The sequence below is a fragment of the Trichechus manatus genome, unplaced genomic scaffold, assembly GCF_000243295.1.
Source record: "Trichechus manatus latirostris isolate Lorelei unplaced genomic scaffold, TriManLat1.0 scaffold00011, whole genome shotgun sequence".
NCBI lineage: Eukaryota > Metazoa > Chordata > Mammalia > Sirenia > Trichechidae > Trichechus > Trichechus manatus.
The window spans coordinates 6,572,586-6,592,039 of NW_004443947.1; the positions used below are offsets into that span (position 1 = coordinate 6,572,586).

The following is a 19,454-nucleotide window of genomic DNA, read 5'->3' on the forward strand; positions in this document are numbered from 1 at the left end:
TGTCATAGCCCAGAGAAGGCACGGTTTTCTGCCTGCAGCTTCTATCTGCCCTCACACTCTAGGCCTTTCTAGCTGGATCCTCTCACACTACCAGCCAGCTGAGGGTCCACACTAAATGCAAGCACATGTGGATGATCACCTTGGGACAGTACACTGCCTTACACGAGAAATACAAGGACTATGCCACTGTATGGAGAGTCACCTACCTCTACTACAATCAGACATTTGCATTAACACAAGAAGGAGGTGCTATGTGTCAAAAAGGATGTTGCTGCCTGGATGGTGCAAATGGTTAACGTGCTTGTCTGCTAACCGAAAGGTTGGAGGTTTAAGTCCACCCAGACATGCCTCAGAAGAAAGGCCTGGCAATCTACTTCCGAAAAATCAGCCATTGAAAACCCTATGAAGCACGGTTCTGCTCTGACACACCCTGGTCACCACGAGTCAGAGTCGACTTGACGACAACTGGTTTGGGTGCCGTAGCATGAATGTAGCGGGAAAGCAATTGAGCAACATGAAACAAACGCCATGAATATCTGAGGCAGTCCTGTGATGGTGAAAAACTGGAACAACAGAACTTTCTAATGATAACAAAATGCCTTATGAAAGCGTGGCAGAGCTGCGAGCTGTGCAACTCAATGACAACTGGAAAGTATAAAAATGGTGGTTATATGAAACAGTGTCAAGTACAAAAAGCAGAATGGAAACTTCTACTAATGGTTTGAAAAATGACAACTGTTCATGGACAAGGACTCGAAGGGGCACAGAGAAATGAAAGTTTGATTTGTTGGGGGGGACACTTCAGGGACAAATGTGCAAGGGTCTAAGACCCCAGGTGTCTGCATACACATAGAAGGTGTGTGTCCATGTGTATAGGTGTGTATGTAGATAGGTGCGTGCATGCATGTGTAGGTGTGTGCGCATGCAAGAAGGCATGCACGTGTGTGGGTCTGCGTGTGGGCATGCATGTAGGTGTGCACATGTGTAGGTATGTGTGCATGCAGGCACGCTCTACCTGTGTGGAGACCAGGTGGGATCTCTTGAATGCAGGCCAAGGTGCTGAGGTGCGGGGAGCTGAGGAGGGAGAGAACTCAGGCAGGAGCCACTCACGGGTGGGAGGGATTCAGGAAGGAGAAGGTGGGGGGTGCCTGAGGCAGCCAGACCTGAATGGGGGTGAGCCCTGATCAAGCCACTGACAGACCTGTTCTCACCGTGCAACTCGGAGTCAGAATGAGCCCTGGCTCTGCCATCACTCCCTGTGCGGTCTTAGGTGATTATCTCCATGGAGAATGCCTCTGTCATAGTAATGAGCACAATAATAAAGATAATAGCTGGCCTTGACTGAGCCCTTGTGGTGTGCCAAGGGCTTCCACCTCCTTTCCCTGGGGACAAGTCACTTTTCTTCCCTGCTCTGCAAGATGAGGGTAATTCTACTGCCTCCCAGGCCAGTTGTGGGAAGGGAGTGAGGCGATGTCTGGAAAGTAGTACCAGTGAGTGTTTGGTGCATGTTCCCTCCCCTGCCCTCCCCCTCCTGCCTGCTCTACTGGGACTCCAAGGCAGGGATACATACGGTTGGAGTTGAGTCTGTCTGCTCCCCCGAGAGCATTGAAAGCTCCCTGGACGTTCTGGACCTACAAAGAAGCACAGAGAGGACACTGTCACCAGGAGGCCTGGTGTGTGGGACTGGGAAGGTGCAGCCTGGCCTGGGAAGGCCCTGGGGCCTTGCCATGTATAAACGGGGATCAAGCAGGTCCATCTCAGAGAGAAGTTGTGGGGAACAAGATACAGCGCACAATGGCGCACAGTAGGCGCTGGCTTGCTACCTTACTACACGCCAACTCTGTCCTGGGTTGTTGTTGTTAGTTACTGCCAAGTTGGCTCTGACTCATGGCGACGTTATGTACAACAGAACAAAATGTCGTCCGGTCCTGCACCATCTTCTAGCACTATGTGAGACAATGTTCTGTTGTGATCCATCGGGTTTTCACTGGCTGACTTTTGGAAGGAAATTGCCAGGCCTTTCTTTCTAGTCTGTCTTAGTCTGGAGGCTCTGCTGAAATCTGTCCACCGTGGATAACCTTGCTGGTGTTTGAAATACTGGCGGCATAGCTTCCAGCATATGAAGCCGCTTGATTGTCATCTCATTCAATGCCCCTAAAGATGTATCGTTGGGCCCATTTTACAGAAGAGCAAACCAAGGCTTGGAGAAGCACTGTAACTCGTCAAGCATCCCGCAGCTGGTAAGTGGCTAAGGCAAGCGCTGAATCCAGGTCTGTCTGACTCCAAGCTTGAGCTCGTTCTAACAAGCCATCCAGAAAACTCAGGTAAAGATGGATGTGGGTCCCAGTATGCTCCTTCTGAGACCCCTACAGTCCTCTGACAGGCCACTCGAGAAGCCGAGGGCAGGGGCACCCCAGAACAACTGGCCTTGCACCTCGTTTGCTGCAGAAAACACAACAGTTGTGAAGAGACCCCTCCTCACAGCAGCCAGCAGGGCTGTTGTCTCTGTGCAGCGGCCGCTGTAGCATGGGAGCCTGAAGGCCTCATTCCTTCTCTTCCCTAAGGGCCAATGGGAAACAAGGTCAGCCCCAAGGAGCATCTAAAGCAGGACAAGGCAGGCAAAGCACAGGGACACAGCACCATGGACACGTTGAACACGGGTTACTGAGCTAGATGGAGTCCCTGAATGGTGCAAACAATTAACGTGCTCGGCTGCTAACTGAAAGATTGGAGGCTCGAGTCCACCCAGAGGCGCCTGAGAAGAAAGGCCTGGAGACTTCGGAGAGACCAGAGCCATTAAAAACTCCATGGAGCACATTCTACTCTGATGCACATAGGGTTACCATGAGTCAGTGCTGACTCAATGGCAACTGGTTTACTTGTATTGAGGTAGAGAGGCCCTGGTGGGCTTCTTGGAGGAAGTGGCACCGACACCAAGATCTAAAGGAAAGTGGCGAGTTAACCAGGCAGGCAGCATGTGCAAAGGCCTGAGCCTGGTGACTGAGGAAGATAAAGGCCCAAGTGGCCACAGGGAGGAAGAGGGTCAGGAGTGGGAAGGTAGGAAGGTCAAGAGGTAGTGGGAACAGGCTCCAGCAGAGAGGGCCTGGGCAGGGGTCTGGTCTTTATCTAGGATCAGTGGGCAACATGTGAGTGACCTGATCCTCGTCTCAGGTGGCTGAAGCTTATTAAGTGCTTAACAGAACTGCACACTCTCCACAAACCCAAATGAAAGTTTGTCCCTTTGCTGCCTTGAAACTGACTTGGAAGACTTGGTTTCTAACCCAAGGGAATGGTGGTTATGGAGACAAGAGCGCTAGAACATTCACAGTTTTCTGTTGCATTTATTTGTATGATTATTGATTAACATCTGTCTGCCCCTCTGAACTGTAAGCTCCACATGGGCAGGGACCATGTCTTCCTCACCATGTGTCCAAGGCCTGACACATAGTAGGTGTTCAAAAACCACTTGTAGACTGGATGCATGGATAGACCCTCAGCTGAGTCTTGTACATTTAAAAAAAAAAAAAATCATACTTCCATGCACTAAAGACTAAGCATGAGGGCCATGGTGGTTTAGCGGTAGAATTCTGACCTTCCATGTGGGAAACCCAGGTTCAATTCCTGGCCAATGTACCTCATGAACAGCCACCACCCGTTTGTCAGTGGAGGCTGTGTGTTGCTATGATGTTGAACAGGTTTCAGCAGAGCTTCCAGACTAAGATGGACTAGGAAGAAAGGCCTGGCCATCTACTTCTGAAAACCAGCCCCTGAAAACGCTATGGGTCACAATAGTCCGATCTGCAACTGATTACGGGGTTGGCACAGGAACAGGCAGCATTTTGCCCCATTGGGCATGGGGTGTCCATGAGTCAGGGGCTGACTCGACAGCAGTTAACAACAACAAATGACTAAGCATAGGGCTGTTGCTTTTTCTCTGTTATGGCACCTGCACACAGCAATACAGGACGGCTTCTTCTCTCTCTCCAGCCCCTCTTCTCTCCCCTCTACCTGCTTCAGGTGGGCCTTCATCATCCCAGGCCTGGGCCTGCAGCCTTGCCCTCGCTTCCCTGCCTCCAGTCTTGCCTCATGGATCCATCTTCCTCACAGTAGATGAGGTGGTCTTTCTAAGACACACCCTGACCCAGGCAGTCCCCACCTTCCTGAATCTGACATCGGTCTCTCCCGTCACGTGTCAGGTGGACACTCCTGAGCCCTCCTTCCCCAGCCTGCTGGCATCACTCTGGGGTCGTGGACATTTGCTGATCCATTTTTCTAAAAATATTCTTGAGGTTTGAAAATGAACAGTTGGTTGTGTCATATAGTAGATGCTCCAGGAGACAGGTGATGTGTGAGATGCCCCCTGTGTGGGACCTACTTCCCTGTCCTGTTCCTGGCCAAACCCTTCTCACCCTGCAGGGCTTGGCTGGATATCACCTCCTCTGGGAAGCCCTCCCTGACCTCCCAGGCCAAGGGTACCCCACCCCAACATCCTGTGCTTCTGTTATCCTTAGCACTCCTCGCTCTGTCACTACTACCAGTCAGTCAACTCTGACTCATGGCAACCCATCAGAGTAGAACTGTGCTTCATAGCATTTTCAGTGGCTGAATTTTCAGAAGTAGATCCCCAGGCCTTTCTTCTGAGGTGCCTCTGAGTGGACTTGAACTTCTAACCTTTTGGTTAGCAGCTGAACGTGTTAACCTTTTCACTACTCAGGGAGCTCCTCGCTCTATAGTATCATGTTTATTTACAATTTATTTCTTCTTCACTTGAGGGTGAGGACCCTGTATTGTTTATTCATCACTATAACCCCAGGGCCTGGCTTAGAGCCTGGTGCAGAGCAGAAATTTCCAGGGGGTCTGATGAATACACTACTGTATGAGGCATAGTAAAGGAAGACCTGGGCCCAGACATACCTGGGTTTCTTACAAGCTGTGTGACCTTGGGCAAGTTACTGAACTGCTCTGACCCAGTTTCCTCATCAGGAAAAATAAATCCTGTTCAGTATCCTTGAGGAAGTTTTTGTGGGATTAAATAAGGCCTCATTCAAAACACTGCTCTCTAAGTGAGAAAGTGCCCTGCAGGCTGAAGGTGTCAAAAGCTCCCTGTATGGAAGGACTGTGGTGTGGTGTAAAGACTGGCTTCGAATCCTAGCTGTGCCACTAATGGGCTGCATGACCTTGGGCATAGGATGCCCGCTCTCTGTGCCTCAGTTTCCCATGTGCACACTGAGGTTTATAGTGCCAGGGAAGTTGTGAGGATTTGGTGAGCTGCTTGATGGGGATAAAGGCAGCTAGAGTGCTGCCTGACTCTTGGTATGTGGAGGGCCCTCGGCCCTATTGCCTGCCTGCGTTTTATCAGCCCGTCTCACCGTGAGTGGTAACCACTCCATGTGTCTGTCTCCTCCACTGCAGTGAGCCCCTTGTGGGCCAGCAACAGGCTTTATCCCGCAGGGCCTGGCCTGGAGCGAGAGCAAACAACAAGAACTGCAACCATGGTAACAGCTACCTTCTTTGACCACTGACTCTGTGTCAGGCATTGGTCTGCGAGCTTTATATGGACTACTCACTTCATCCTCACAACAACCATATAAGGCAGGTACCACTATCGTCCCCATTTTATAGATGAGATAACTGAGGCCCGGAAAGAATAAATAATTTGCCTGAGGTCATGCAATTAGTAAGTGGTGGAGCCAGGATTTGAACCCAGAAAGGCAGGCTTGGGAACCCACGCTCTCAGCCTCCACACAACAGTCCCTTGGTTGGAGGGGCTGGAGGTGAATCCCGTGAGACTCTGCCTGAAGGGAGTGAGTCTGTAGTCCTGGGCAGGCTGAGAGACTCAAGACAGTGCTTGTGAAGCACAGTGCTTGGCACACAGAAAGCATTCAACCCACGACAGGTATTATCGTTGCCAGTAGATGGATATATGTGGCACGTGTGAGTAAGTGGGGCAATGTCGGTATGAGTTTGATCCATGAGTCTGTATTTGAGAGGCTCCAGCTTGGGCGGGGCTGCTTGTGTCTCCGGGTGGTGTGTGTAGGGATGACCGAGTTGGTGTGGGGAATATTGGTGAGCATGCTGTACAGCAGGTGTGTCTGTGTGCGTGCCTGAGTGTGTGCATGCATGGGTGTGTGTGTGTGTGTTCAGGGATGAGTGTGTGCACACATCTTGGAGTATACATACCAGCATGTGTACATCAGGCACATCTTTGAGTGGGTGTGCCAGTCTGAGCAGATGTGTGCACACATGTGTCAGAACAGTGTTTGTCCGTGCGCTTATGGGACTGTGTGGGCCCAAGGGCACAACACTGTGGCTGGAGGGCACCCACCGAGCACCCGTAGCCAGGGATCAGGAATCGCATTATGAATGGCTTGGGGTCAGGATCCCAGCTCGGCCACGTCATTGCAATATGGCCTGCGGCAATCACGTCCCCTTTCGGAGCCTCATTCCCTCTCTGTAAAATAGAATCGACCTTCGGAATGGCTGTGGGGAGTGGAGGACAGAGAGAACGTCAGCACCCCCACCGCAGCTGCAGCAAGCAGGGGTGTTTGGTTCTTTACCGCACATTCACAGTGGAGGAAGAGCCCTGTTGGAGCTGCTGCCGCAGGAAAAGCTGGCATGTAGGACCCGCCAATGGCGCCCCCTGGGTGTCTGCTTGAACATGACAGCAAGGGATACTTTCATCATCCCTATTTAACAGACACGGGCACTAAGCAGGGTAGAAGAGATAGCTGTGAAGGGCAATGAGCTGGACTCTGGGGTCAGACAGACTGCCTGCTGGGGGACCCTAGGTGAATGGCTTCTCTGGCCCAGCCTCCGTGTCTGTGAAACGGGTACTTCACTGACCTCCTGGGCTGCAGTGAAAAGGACTCATGAATGCAGGGAAAGCTCTGGCCCTTAGTCCTTGCTCATTAACAGTGAGTCCCTGGCCCTCAGGCCACGGGCTCAACTCAGGGTGCCCAGTCCAGTGCACCGTCAAAACTGCAGCCACTGCACTCAAAGGAAATAATAAAGTAGTTGTTTATGGGGCAGGCATCCCCTCCAGAAGACTCACCCTGATCCCAGAGAGCAGAGGGTACTGGTAACACAGCCCCTGCACACCCACCATTGGCCATGCTCCCTGCGTGCTCCCTGCTCACCTGCAGCGTGTCCCCAAAGGAGAGCTTGTGGATGACATGCGTCATGTCCGGGTTCTGTGGCTGGGCTGTGGCACTGTGTGTGGACACATGGAAGTTGCCCGGGACCTGGGAAGAAACACATGCTTCAAGCATTTGGTCGACTGCCCCAGAGGGTGGGGTACAGAGCCGGATGCTGGGTTTGGATCCCGGCTTGAATATTTCCCAGCTGTGTGACTCTGGGGGAGTCACTGCCCTTTACTGAGCGTCAGCTTCCTCATCTGTGGAATGGGGCAGTAATAGTATCTACCCAATGAGAAAACGTGTGTAAAGTGCCCAGCATGGTGGACTGGCAGCTGCTCACCATCAACCTCTATGGACTCTGAGCTGTTGGCCCACAGTGGGTTGGGGGATGACCTTTGGGCCTGCAGACCAGCAGGGGCCTCCTTGAGCCCCAAATCAAGATTTTCTCCCTACCAACTTTGCCACATCACCCTAGACTGTGGGATCCCCAGAGACAGGTCTGCAAGAGCCTCATTTCCTCCCTGGGTCTGAAGACCCTCACAGACCTAGCCAGTGAAAGGTGATGAATGAACACCTGTGGAATGAACGACATTGACGGTAACAGTGTGCCAAGGGCCCCCACAGATTCTCCTGTGCCTCCCTGCTTCAACAAAAGACTTTTCCATCCTCCCAGCTGCTCAGATCAAAATCCCTCATGTCCTCCTGGACTCTTCTTCCTACACCCCACATCCTGTCAGTCCATCTTCAGAGGATACCTAGCATCTGGCCTCTCATCAAGCCACCACTGCTTCGCTTATCCAAGGCCCTTTCTTGACTGGACACTGACAGCAGCCTCCTCACTGGGCTCCCAGCTTCCGCCCTTGTCCCCCACCCCAGGCCTTCCCTTGACAGCAGCCAGAGGGACCCTTTTAACCCCTATGTTTGATCTCATCACTCCTCTGCTCAGCACCCTTCAAGGCTTCCATTTATCTCCAGGGAGAAGCCCCGATCCTCAGTGGCCCACAAAGCAGGGTGTGCTTTGGCCACCTGGACACTCCCTCTGCCCTCGTCTCCTGTGCTCTCTCGTCTGAGTACTCCCCTCTGGTCACATGGCTGCCTGCTGTTCCTGGAGCAGTGCCCAGCATGGTCACCTTAGGGCCTTTGCACCTGCCACTCCCCCTTCCTGAAACTTTCTTCCACATGGCTCTCCTCACCTCCCTCAGGCCTCTGCTCAAGTGGCACCTTATCAGAGGGGCTTTCCTGACCTCTCTGTCTGAAAGAGCACCCTCCCCCCAACTCCCTTTTCTCCTTACCCTGCTTTACTTCTCTCCATAGCACCTGGCACTGCCTGGCATCTTGTCTTGTTCTCATCTGTCTCCTCCCACTGGAATGTGAGTTCCATGCCAGTATGGATTCTTATCTGTTTTGTTCCCTGCTGTATTTCCCAGCCCAAGGCACATAGCAGGTGCACAATTAAATGAATGGCATTTAATCCTTAAAACAGACTTCTTGAGTTAGATATCTGATAATTTCATTCTACAGAAGAGGAAACTAAGGTTCACAGTAGTGAAGAAATTTGCTGAGGTCACATGCCAAGTAAGCTGCAGAGCCAAGGTTTAAACTCATGTCTTAAGCACCACGTGACACACCTTCCCACTGATGCCTAGAGACCATTTGCTACAGATGGCCCATGGGGTCAGTTGTTCAGGAGGTGCCGGGTGTGGGGAGATGACTTGGCCCTGGCCCTGGGTACGTCCCTGGACTGCTTCAACAGACTCAGAACAGATGAAAGCCTGAGTGATCCACCCCAGGCCAGAGGGATGCACAGACCGTGTGGGCCATGGAGAGGGGTATAGGGTGGGTTCAAGGAGGGCTTCTCAGGGGTAAGGACACAATTATACTAAGGCTCCAAAGGTGAGTTTCCATCAGCCAGGAAGAGGAGGAAAGGCACCTGGGCAGAGGGAACAGCAGGAACAAGTGTGGAGGCCAGAGATTGCCCAGTGTAGAAGGTGTGTTTAAGGAATGGGCAGAGTTTGGTATTGCTGAACCAAAACCAAAAACCAAACCCATGGCTGTCAAGTCGATTCTGACTCATAGCGACCCTATAGGACAGAGTAGAACTGCCCCACAGGGTTTCCAAGGAGTGCTAGTGAACCCAAACTGCCGACCTTTAGGTTAGCAGCTGAGCTCTTAACCACTGTGCCACCAGGGCTCCTTGGTATTGCTAAAGCCCTGAATAAAAGAGGGACCTGAGGATGGTGGTGGTGGCAAGAAATAAAGAGGCATAAGAAGGAGGTGGGAGAATGTAATCAATGTCCCTGAGTTGCACACGTAGAAATTGTTGAACTGGTGTGTGCTCTGCTGTGAATATTCTCAACAACAACAAAGAAGAAAATAAATTATATATAAAATAAAAGAGGGAGGTGAGGCGGTTCATCAAGGGCTCTGAATGCCACACCAAACAACTCAGATTTTATCCTATTCCAGCTCAACCAAGATTCAGCGAGCTGCCTGATTGGAAGGAATACAGCCCAGGGTCTAGCATGTGCCGTCAACCAAAGTCCACTTATTTTTCAAGCGCGCCTGTTTCAAACACAGAGGGTGGTGGCCTTCCTGCAGGGATATTCCTGTCGTCATAGGGCCTGAGGTTTGAACTGACATGGCAGTGCCAAGCAGAACAGGGCCTGGTCTCAGCCTCAGCGAACTCACAGCTAAGATGTTGTGGGCTAGAATGGTAGCTGGGACCTGGCCCAGGGAGCACAGAGCAGGGACAACCCACTGTGTCTGGGGTGGAGCCAGAAGGACAGCTCAGTAACAGGTCCCTAGAGGTTTAGCATCTGCTTTGGGGCCTCTGAATTCCACATACGGGGCTCAAGTCTAGCCTCCTTCCTAGAGGGGAGGCCTTACTCGTTGCTGTCGAGTTGATTCAGATTCATAGCGACCATACAGGACAGAGAACGGCACTATAGGGTTTCCAAGGAGCGGCTAATGGATTCGAACTGCCGACCTTCTGGTTAGCAGGTGAGCTCTTAACCACTGCGCTACCAGGGCTCCTAGGGAGCCTTAGGCAGGTTAATAACCACTCTGTGCCTTAGAGATGACACGTGCAAAGCACTTGGCTGTTGGTATTGCATTGAGTTTGCAGAATGAACACAAGTTTGACATCAGAGCAATAGTTAAGGGCCTTCTGGAAGTGGGAATGGCATATACAAAGGCAGGGTGATGGGGAAAGGCCTACTGTATTTTTTTCTTTTTTATTCATTCAGTTTTACTTACATAAATAATACCTGGATACGTTCTCCTTATAAAAAATTCACATGATACACTCAGAACTAAGGTTCCTGTGGACTACCACCCCCAGAAGTTAAGAAGCTGCTAGCTGTCCAGCGTGTGTCCTTCTGGGGCCTCTCTATGGGGCCTGCCCTGGACTGGGCCCTGGGCAGAGTTCAGAATGGGGTGTAGGGCCTGGGCCTCATGCTCCCAGTGTTACATGAGTCAAGGCGCTGGCTCCCATGCACCTGCCCCCCGCTGGCCAGCCCCTCGAGGCTGTGACTCAGTAACCCACTCCCCGCTCCACACAGAATCCATCACAGGTAGCTGACTCATGCCAGCACACGCTGGGCTGAATAACGACAAGAGGACGTTTGCAGAGCCTGTGACTTAGGAATCTACGTCAGCACCTCTGAGGGGTTTTAAAAACATATAGCGGTGCCAGGCCCACACTCTTGCCCCATCCTTTCCTCCTCCTGCGGGCTGGGCTATAGAAGTGAGGTTACTACGTCATCTCTGCCAGGCTGCTGGGGGCTGCCTGTGCAGCTGAGAACATGCAAACTCTGTCTGGCATCTGGCTGTGGGCCGACTTCCTGATGGCTGGATAAGGAGCCGCGGGGCAAGTCTGAGTCTGATGCTGGGAGATGGGGGGGGGGGCAGCTGCTGACCTCCATCACCACAGTGTGCTGTCACTGTGGGCTTCCTTATCTGACTGTCTGACTGCCCCTTAACGGGAGCTCCTTGAAGGCATGAACCACTAACAACGCAGAGCATGAACTCTCTACTCCCTCTGTTACGGGATTGAATTGTTTTCCCGCAAATACATGACGTAATCCCTATACCTGGGGATGTAACCCTATATGGGAATAGGGTTTTCTTTGTTAAGTTAATGATGCCACATCGGTGTTGGGTATTTCCTAAACCTAATCACTAGGAGTTATAAGGAGCAGCATAGACACACAGAAACAGGGAAGACAGATGCCATGTGGAGATTTCCAAGGAACTGAGGAATGCTGCTGGGGCTACAGGAAGCTGAGATAAGGACCCTCCTCCAGAGTTGACAGACAGAAAGCCTTCCCCTAGAGCTGGCGCCCTGAATTCAGACTTCTAGCCTCCTAAATTTGAGAAAATAAATGTCTGTTCTTTAAAGCCCCCACTTGTGGTAATTCTGTTACAGCAACACTAGGAAACCAAGACACCAAGGGTAGAGGGCAGAGGGTGGCCTGAGCCATGGCCTGCAGTCTAAGGATACAGCCGGGGCAAGGGTGTGGGGCTGGCTCCGGCTACGTGTTTTTAAAACCCCTCAGAGACACTGATGTAAGCTCTTAAGTCATAGGCTCTGCAAATGTCCTCTTACCTTGATGTATTTTAACTCGTTCATGCTTCACCACCTGTGTGGTCAGTATTAACATCCCCATTTTATAGATAGGAAAACTGAGGCTCAGAGAAGCTAAATTGCCCAGAATTACTCAATTGGTGGGCATCACTGCCAGACTTCTCAACCACAGGTCTGTGACCCACAACAGCAAGGTCTCTGCACCATACTGTGAAGCCACCAGCCACCCAGTTCACCCAGAGCCAGCCAGGAGCCCCAACATAGCTGTCTGAGGGGAGCAGGCTGCAGCCTCGGACATGTTTGTTGGGAGGTGGAAGGGTGTGGTGGCTGGGTTGTCTCCTGGGTCCTCATCCTGTCTCCTGTGCCCACTCTGGGCTGGGCGCTGGGCATGTAGAGCTGAATAAACACAGTGCCCCCTTGCTCACCATCTGGGGCATACCTATTTTTTTTTTTAAGCCTGGTGATCACACCTCCTTGGGGAAGGCCCTCAAAATTGAGAAGCGTGTGTCTGTTTATCTTCACCTGCCATCCCTCAGCCAGGCCTTCCCTTACAACCTGGCCTCAGTGGGTCTCCTCCCTTACTCTCCATCAAAACACCCTATTTATCTCTCCACAGCTACTTTATCAAACCATGCATTTCCTCGTTTGAATGTTTACCTGTGTGGTAGCTGTCAACCCCGTTAAAGACCGTGAACATCTCCAAGGGCGGGAATGATGGTTGTTTCTCTCAGCTCTGCATCCCAGAGCCAAGCATGAAGTCAGGAAATAGAGTAGGCACTCAATAGCCTGGATGTATAAGGGAATTATGAGGACACTGATAGATTAGTGCTAGAATTCTTGTCTTCCATGTGGGAGACCTGGTTTTGATTCCTGGCCAACGCACCTCATGTGCAGCCACCACCCATCTGTCAGTGAAGGCTTGCATGTTGCATGATGCTGAACAGGCTTCTGAGGAGCTTCCAGACTAAGACAGGCTAGGAAGAAAGGCCTGGTGATCTACTTCCAAAAATCATCCATGAAAACTCTATGAATCACAACAGTCCAGTCTGTAACTGATGATGGGGATGGCACAGGCCCAGGCAATTATTTCACTCCATTGGGCATGGGATTGCTGTGAGTCAGGGGCCAACTCGACAGCAGGTAACAACAACAATATGAAGGAATTAACCAAAAGAGGGACACTGGTTAAACAAAGTCAAGGAACAGAAGTCTAGAAGAGGAAATGAACTATAATAACAGCGTGATAAGGGCAAGAAGGGGCGAAGATGGAGGCGGACGGGCAGGGGAAGGGGAGGGAAGGCTTCCCCAGAGGGACCCACGTCAACTAGACCTGTGATGAGCAGCGGTTCTCCAGGCTGATAAAGTGGGGACTGAGAGAGGTATTGGAGGCAGAGGGAAGAGCCTAGGCCCACCACGGATTCCACCCACTTATCTGGGATTTAGTGGTAGGCCAGATGATTATTATAATTTCAAGGCAGTGATGAATATAAACAATATCTCAAAATTACCTGCAACAACTGTAATGTGATATAAAAATACTGGCAATTCCTGTTGGTGGCAATGTCACAAAACCCAAACCAAACCCATTGCCATCGAGTCGATTCTAACTCATAGCACCACCATAGGACAGAGTGGAACCGCCCCACAGGGTTTCCAAGGAATGGCTGGTGGATTCAAACTGCTGACCTTTTGGTTAGCAGCTGAACTCTTAACCACTGTGCCACCAGGGCTCCAAGCAATGTCACAGGTACTGCTAATAATACTGTGATTTGTTGCTTGTATCTGTCACAGCAGGAAATGCTAAATTTGAGACACAGCTTAGTAAAAATAAAGATGTAATTTTTTCCCCATCTGTGATTGTTAGTTTTATGTGTCAACTTGGCAAGGCTACGGGGCCCAGTTGTTTGGTCAAACATGAGTCTAGATGTTGCTGTGAAAATATTTTGAGGATGTGATTAACATCTACGATCAGTTGGCCTTAAGTAAAGCAGATTACCCTCCATAATGAGGATTGGCCTCAAGCATTCAGCTGAAGGACTAAAGAACAAAAAAGGAGGTTTCCCAGAGAAGGAATTCTGCCTCAAGACTGTAACAGTTTCCAGCCTGTCACCTGACCTATGGATTTTGGACTCGCCAGACTCTACAACTGCGTGAACTAATTCCTTAAAATAAATTAATCTCTCTCTCTCTATGTACATATATATATGTACATATATAAATGTATATATATACACACCCATACATACATATATGTATATATGTATTCTCCTGTTGGTTCTGTTTCTCGGGAGAACCCTGATACACTATCCAAGTTCATGGACCCCCTGAATTTTATCTGCACTCCTTGGAGTGTCTGTGGACCCCAGGTTTAGAACATTGCTCTATACTCCCTTCCTAGATAATCTCACTTAGACCAACATCAAGCTCTCTTCAAACTTTAGTGGTATCACAATCCTCTGGAAAAAACTGAAAAACCAAACCGCTGTCATCAAGTCGATTCTGACTCCTAGCAACCCTATAGAACAGAGCAGAACTGCCCCATAGGGTTTCCAAGGAGAAGCTGGTGGATTCAAACTGCTGATCTTTTGGTTAGCAGCCAAGCTCTTAACCACTGCACCACGAGAGCTTGCTAATTCAGTAAGTCTGAAGTGGGGCCTGAGAATTTTCACATCTAAAGAGTTCCCAGGAGGCTGGTCGCACAATAGTTAAGCACTGGGCTGCTAAACCAAAGTTTGGTTGTTTGAAACCACCAGCCACTCCACGGGAGAAAAGATCTGGTAATCTGCTCCCATAAAGATTTCAACCTAGGAAACCCCACGCGGCAGCTCTACTTTCTCCTATGGGGTCGCTATGAGTCAGAATCGAATCAACGGCAAACAACACAACAACACTAACAGGATGCTGAAGATGCTGGTCTAGAGCCCCACTTTTTTTTTTTTTTAAATTGTGCTTTAAGTGAAAGTTTATAATTCAAGTCAGTTTCTCATACAAAAATTGATACACACATAGCTATGTGACCCTAGTTGCTCTCCCTATACTGTGACAGCACACTCTTCCTTTCCACTCTGGATAGTGTGTCCATTCAACCAGCTCCTGACCCTCTCTGCCTTTTCATCTCACCTCCGGACAGGAGCTGTAGGGCCTCACTTTGAGCAGCTGATCTGTGCTGACCTAGACATTATGCCTTCCAGTATCATCTATCACTGATGACTCCCACATCTAAATCTCTAGCCTACATCTCTCTCCTGAATCCAGAAACACACCCCCAGCTTCCAATGTAACATCTCAGCTTAATTAGTAGATAGACACCTAATGGGAATCCCAAATGCATTATGTCCAGAACTGAACTACAAATTCCCAGCCCCATTCCTATAGGAAATCCATGCTTCCCAAGCTTCCACATCCCAAAAATGGGACTGCCCAGTTGTCTAGACAAAAACTCAGGAGTTTTCTTTGATTCTACTCTTGCCCTCACCCCTGCATCCAACCAAGAGTGAGTCTTGTTGGCTCTACATCCAAGATACTTCCCTAATCTGACCACTTCTCCCCAACTCCAGTGCTACAACCGTTGTCCACCGTCCACAATCTCTGCTCTTGGTCCCTTCCAGCCCACCACCCACAAGCTGCCAGAGTCCTCTTTCTAAAGCTGTGCTGTCCAATAGAACTTTCTGCAAGGGTGGAAATGTTCTGTATCTGCACTGTCCAATATGGTGGCCATTAGCCATGTATGGTCATTGAGCACTTGATATATGGCCAGTGTGATGAAGGAACTGAATTTTACATTTGTCTTCATTTTAATTAATTTAAATTTAAAGAGCCTCATATGGCTTGTGGCTACCTTATTGGACAGTGCATTTCTAAAGTGTAAATCTGGTTATATCGCTTACCTGCTTAAAACCCTCAAATGGCTTCCCACTGCAACCACAATAAAATCCAAATTCCAGAGTGTAGCTAATTTCCACAGAGAGCCCCCAATGAACCATGCCTCCTCATTCCCATGTCCTTAAGGTTGTCACCTCCCACACTGAACCTGGGCTGCCACATGACTCACTTTAATCCATAAAATGCAGCAGAAGTGACATTCTCCCAGTTCCAGTTTAAACCTTACAGGGGCCTGGCAGCTTCTGCTTTAGCACTTAAGGGAGCCCTGAGCAATGATGTACGAAGTCCATCTACTCGGCTAGAAAGACCACACGGAGACCATGTGGAGAGGGAGAGGCCCTGAGGCTACATGGAGAGAGAGACAGGTCCAGCCACCCCAGTGATCCAGCCGAGCCCAGGCTTCTAGCCATCCAGCAGGGACTGTGGAAGGGTGAGACCACACGCTGTCCAGAAGGGGCAGCTGCTCTTGGCTCCAGACAATTGTTGCTAATGAAATGTGCGCCCAGTGTAGCTAGAGCCTCTAACTCTTCAAAAAAACCTAGAAAGCTGGACTTATTTTAAATGCAAAAACTCCTGACCTTTTAATATTGGCTCTGATGTATTTAAAAGCTGTACAGGATCAGCATAACATGTCTTTGGGCTGGATGTGGCCAGTGAGCTTGCAACCTCCACTTCAGATGCTGGAGATCAAAGGAAGGGCATTCTGGAAGGCTGGAGGAGGGAAAGCAGAAGCCAGGGATGGGCAAGGGGCTTGGTCTGAATGAGACTGGGAAAGGGAGTTTTTGGGATTTGGGGTAGCTGTGTGACCTTGGGCAAGATGTTCAACCTCTCTGTTAAATGGAGCCAACATCAGAGGGTTATTGTGAGGATCCACTGCGAAAATACCTAAAAAGGGCTTAGATAAGTGATGAGCATGTGCTGAGTGCTCTTCGATGGCCCTCCCAAGTACATACCCCATGCTCACATCCTTGTCCTAGGGTCTGAACAAGGATGAATCTCAGAAAGCTGGTTGCAGTGACAGAACAACAGTACTATATTTCACAAGCATAAAACACACTTGCATTTGTCTGCCAGCTCCCTATGAGGTACTTTCATGGGCGTCTACGCCAGTTATTTTTTTATATGTTGCTGTGAAGAAAAATTAGCATACTGCACTTGCCAGGGCACCTCATGGGGTAGGGAGGAGGGTGTGGCTGGCAAACAAACACAGAAGGTGTGGGTTATTTGCGTAAAAATATGGTAACAGTTGAACAGCCCTTTGGAGCTGACCAGGTACTTTCAATCCACCCCAGTCACACCTCCCCTACTTTATTCCTCGTCCCAGCACTTACCACCCACAGAAATGCTTTGTAGTTTGTTTACTGCCTGTTTCCACCATTCATCTGTCAGTTTGTTGTACTGTGGCGGCTTGCGTGTTGCTGTGATGCTGGAAACCATGCCACCGGTATTTCAAATACAGGCAGGGTCATCCATGGTGGACAGGTTTCAGCAGAGCTTCCAGACTAAGACAGAGTGGGAAGAAGGATCTGGTTGATCTCCTCCTGAAAATACTGGCCAGTGAAAACCTTATGGATAGCAGCGGACCATTGTCTGATATAATGCTGAAAGATGAGCTCCTCAGGTTGGAAGGCACTCAAAATACGACTGGGGAAAAGCTGCCTCCTCAAAGTAGAGCTGACCTTAATGATGTGGATAGAGTCAAGCTTTCAGGACCTTCATTTGCTGATGAGGCATGACTCAAAATGAGAAGAAACAGCTGCAAATACCATTAATAATTGGAACATGGAATGTATGAAGTATGAATCAAGGAAAGTTGGAAGTTAAAAAAAAATGAAATGGAACACATAAACATCGATATTCTACGCATTAGTGAGCTGAAATGGACTGGTATTGGCCATTCTGAATTGTACAATCATGTGGCCTACTATGCCAGGAATGACAAACTGAAGAGGAATGGCATTGCATTCATCGTCAAAAAGAACATTTCAAGATCTATCCTGAAGTACAACACTGTCAGTCATAGGATAACATCCACATGCCTACAAGGAAGACCAATTAATATAACTATTATTCAAATTTACACACCAACCACTAACATCAAGGATGAAGAAATTGAAGATTTTTACCAATTTCTGCAGTCTGAAATTGATCGAACACGCAATTAAAATGCATTGATAATTACTGGTGATTGGAATGTGAAAGTTGGAAATAAAGAAGAAGGACTGGTAGTTTGAAGTATGGCCTTTGTGACAGAAACAATGTCAGAGATGGCATGACAGAATTTTGCAAGACCAATGACTTATTCATTGGAAATACCTTTTTTCAACAGCATAAATGGTGACTATATATATAGACCTCCCCGGATGGAATACACAGGAATCAAATCGACTAAATCTGTGGAAAGAGATGATAGAGAAGCTCAATATCATCAGTTAGAAGAAGGCCAGAGGCCGACTTCAGAACAGACCATCAATTGCTCAGGTGCAAATTCAAGCTGAAGCTGAAGAAAATTAAAAGAAGTCCATGAGAGCCAAAGTATGACCTTGTGTATATCCCACCTGAATTTAGAGACCATCTCAAGAAAAGATTTGATCCACTGAACACTAATGACTGAAGACCAGACATGTTATGGGATGACATCAAGGACATCACACATGAAGAAAACAACAGGTTATTAAAAAGATAGAAAAGTAAAAAAACACCAAAATGGATGTCAGAAGAGACTCTGAAACTTGCTCTTGAATGTAGAGTAGCTAAAGTGAAAGGAAGAAATGATGAAGTATAAGAGCTGAACAGAAGATTTCAAAGGGTGGCCTGAGAAGACAAAGTAAACTATTATAATGACATGTGCAAAGACCTGGAGTTACAGAACCAAAAGGGAAAAACACACCCGGCATTTCTCAAGCTGAAAGAACTGAAGAAAATATTCAAGCCTCGAGCTGCAATACTGAACGATTCTATGGGCAAAATATTGAATGACATAGGAAGCATCAAAAGAAGATGGAAGGAATACACACTGTCACTGTACCAAAAAGAACTGGTTGACATTCAACCATTTCATAAGGTAGCATATGATCAAGAACCGATGGTGCTGAGGGAAGAAATCCAAGCTGCACTGAAGGCACTGGCGAGAAACAAGGCTCCAGGAACTGACGGAATATCAACTGAGATGTTTCAACCAATGGATGCAAAGCGTTCACTCGTCTATGCCAAGAAACTTGGAAGATAGCTACCTGGCCAACTGACTGGAAAAGATCCATATTCATGTTCATTCTAAGGAAAGGTGATCCAACGGAATACGGAAATTATCAAACAATATCATTAATATCACATGCAAGTAAAGTCATGCTGAAGATAATTAAAAACGGTTGCAGCAGTACATCAACATGGAACTGCCAAAAATTCAAGCCAGATTCAGAAGAGGATGTGCAACAAGCTATATCATTGCTGATGTTAGACAGATTTTGGCTGAAAGCAGAGAATACCAGAAAGATGTTTACCTGTGTTTTATTAACTATGCAAAGGCATTCGACTGCGTCAGTCATAACAAATTATGGATAACATTGTGAAGAATGGGAATTCCAGAACACTTAATTTTGCTCATAGGGAACCTGTACATAGATCAAGAGGCAGTTGTTGGAACAGAACAGGGGGATACTGTATGGTTTAAAGTCAGCAAAGGGGTGTGTCAGGGTTGTATCCTTTCACCTGTATGCTGAGCAAATAATCTGAGAAGCTAGACTACCCGAAGAAGAACGCGACACCAGGATTGGAGGAAGACTCATTAACAACCTGCAATATGCAGATGACATAACCTTGCTTACTGAAAATGAAGAGGACTTGAAGCACTT

General features: G+C 48.7%; 1 protein-coding gene across 1 annotated transcript in view; it reads right to left on the bottom strand.

The window, feature by feature from the left end:
* The window catches only part of ERGIC1 (endoplasmic reticulum-golgi intermediate compartment 1), a 48,231-nt gene that overhangs the window by 27,019 nt on the left and 1,758 nt on the right, over nucleotides 1-19,454 (bottom strand). Inside the window, 3 exon segments of the mRNA XM_012554121.2 lie at nucleotides 1,571-1,631; nucleotides 7,137-7,169; nucleotides 7,171-7,241. Coding sequence (XP_012409575.1) covers nucleotides 1,571-1,631; nucleotides 7,137-7,169; nucleotides 7,171-7,241 — 165 coding nt within the window.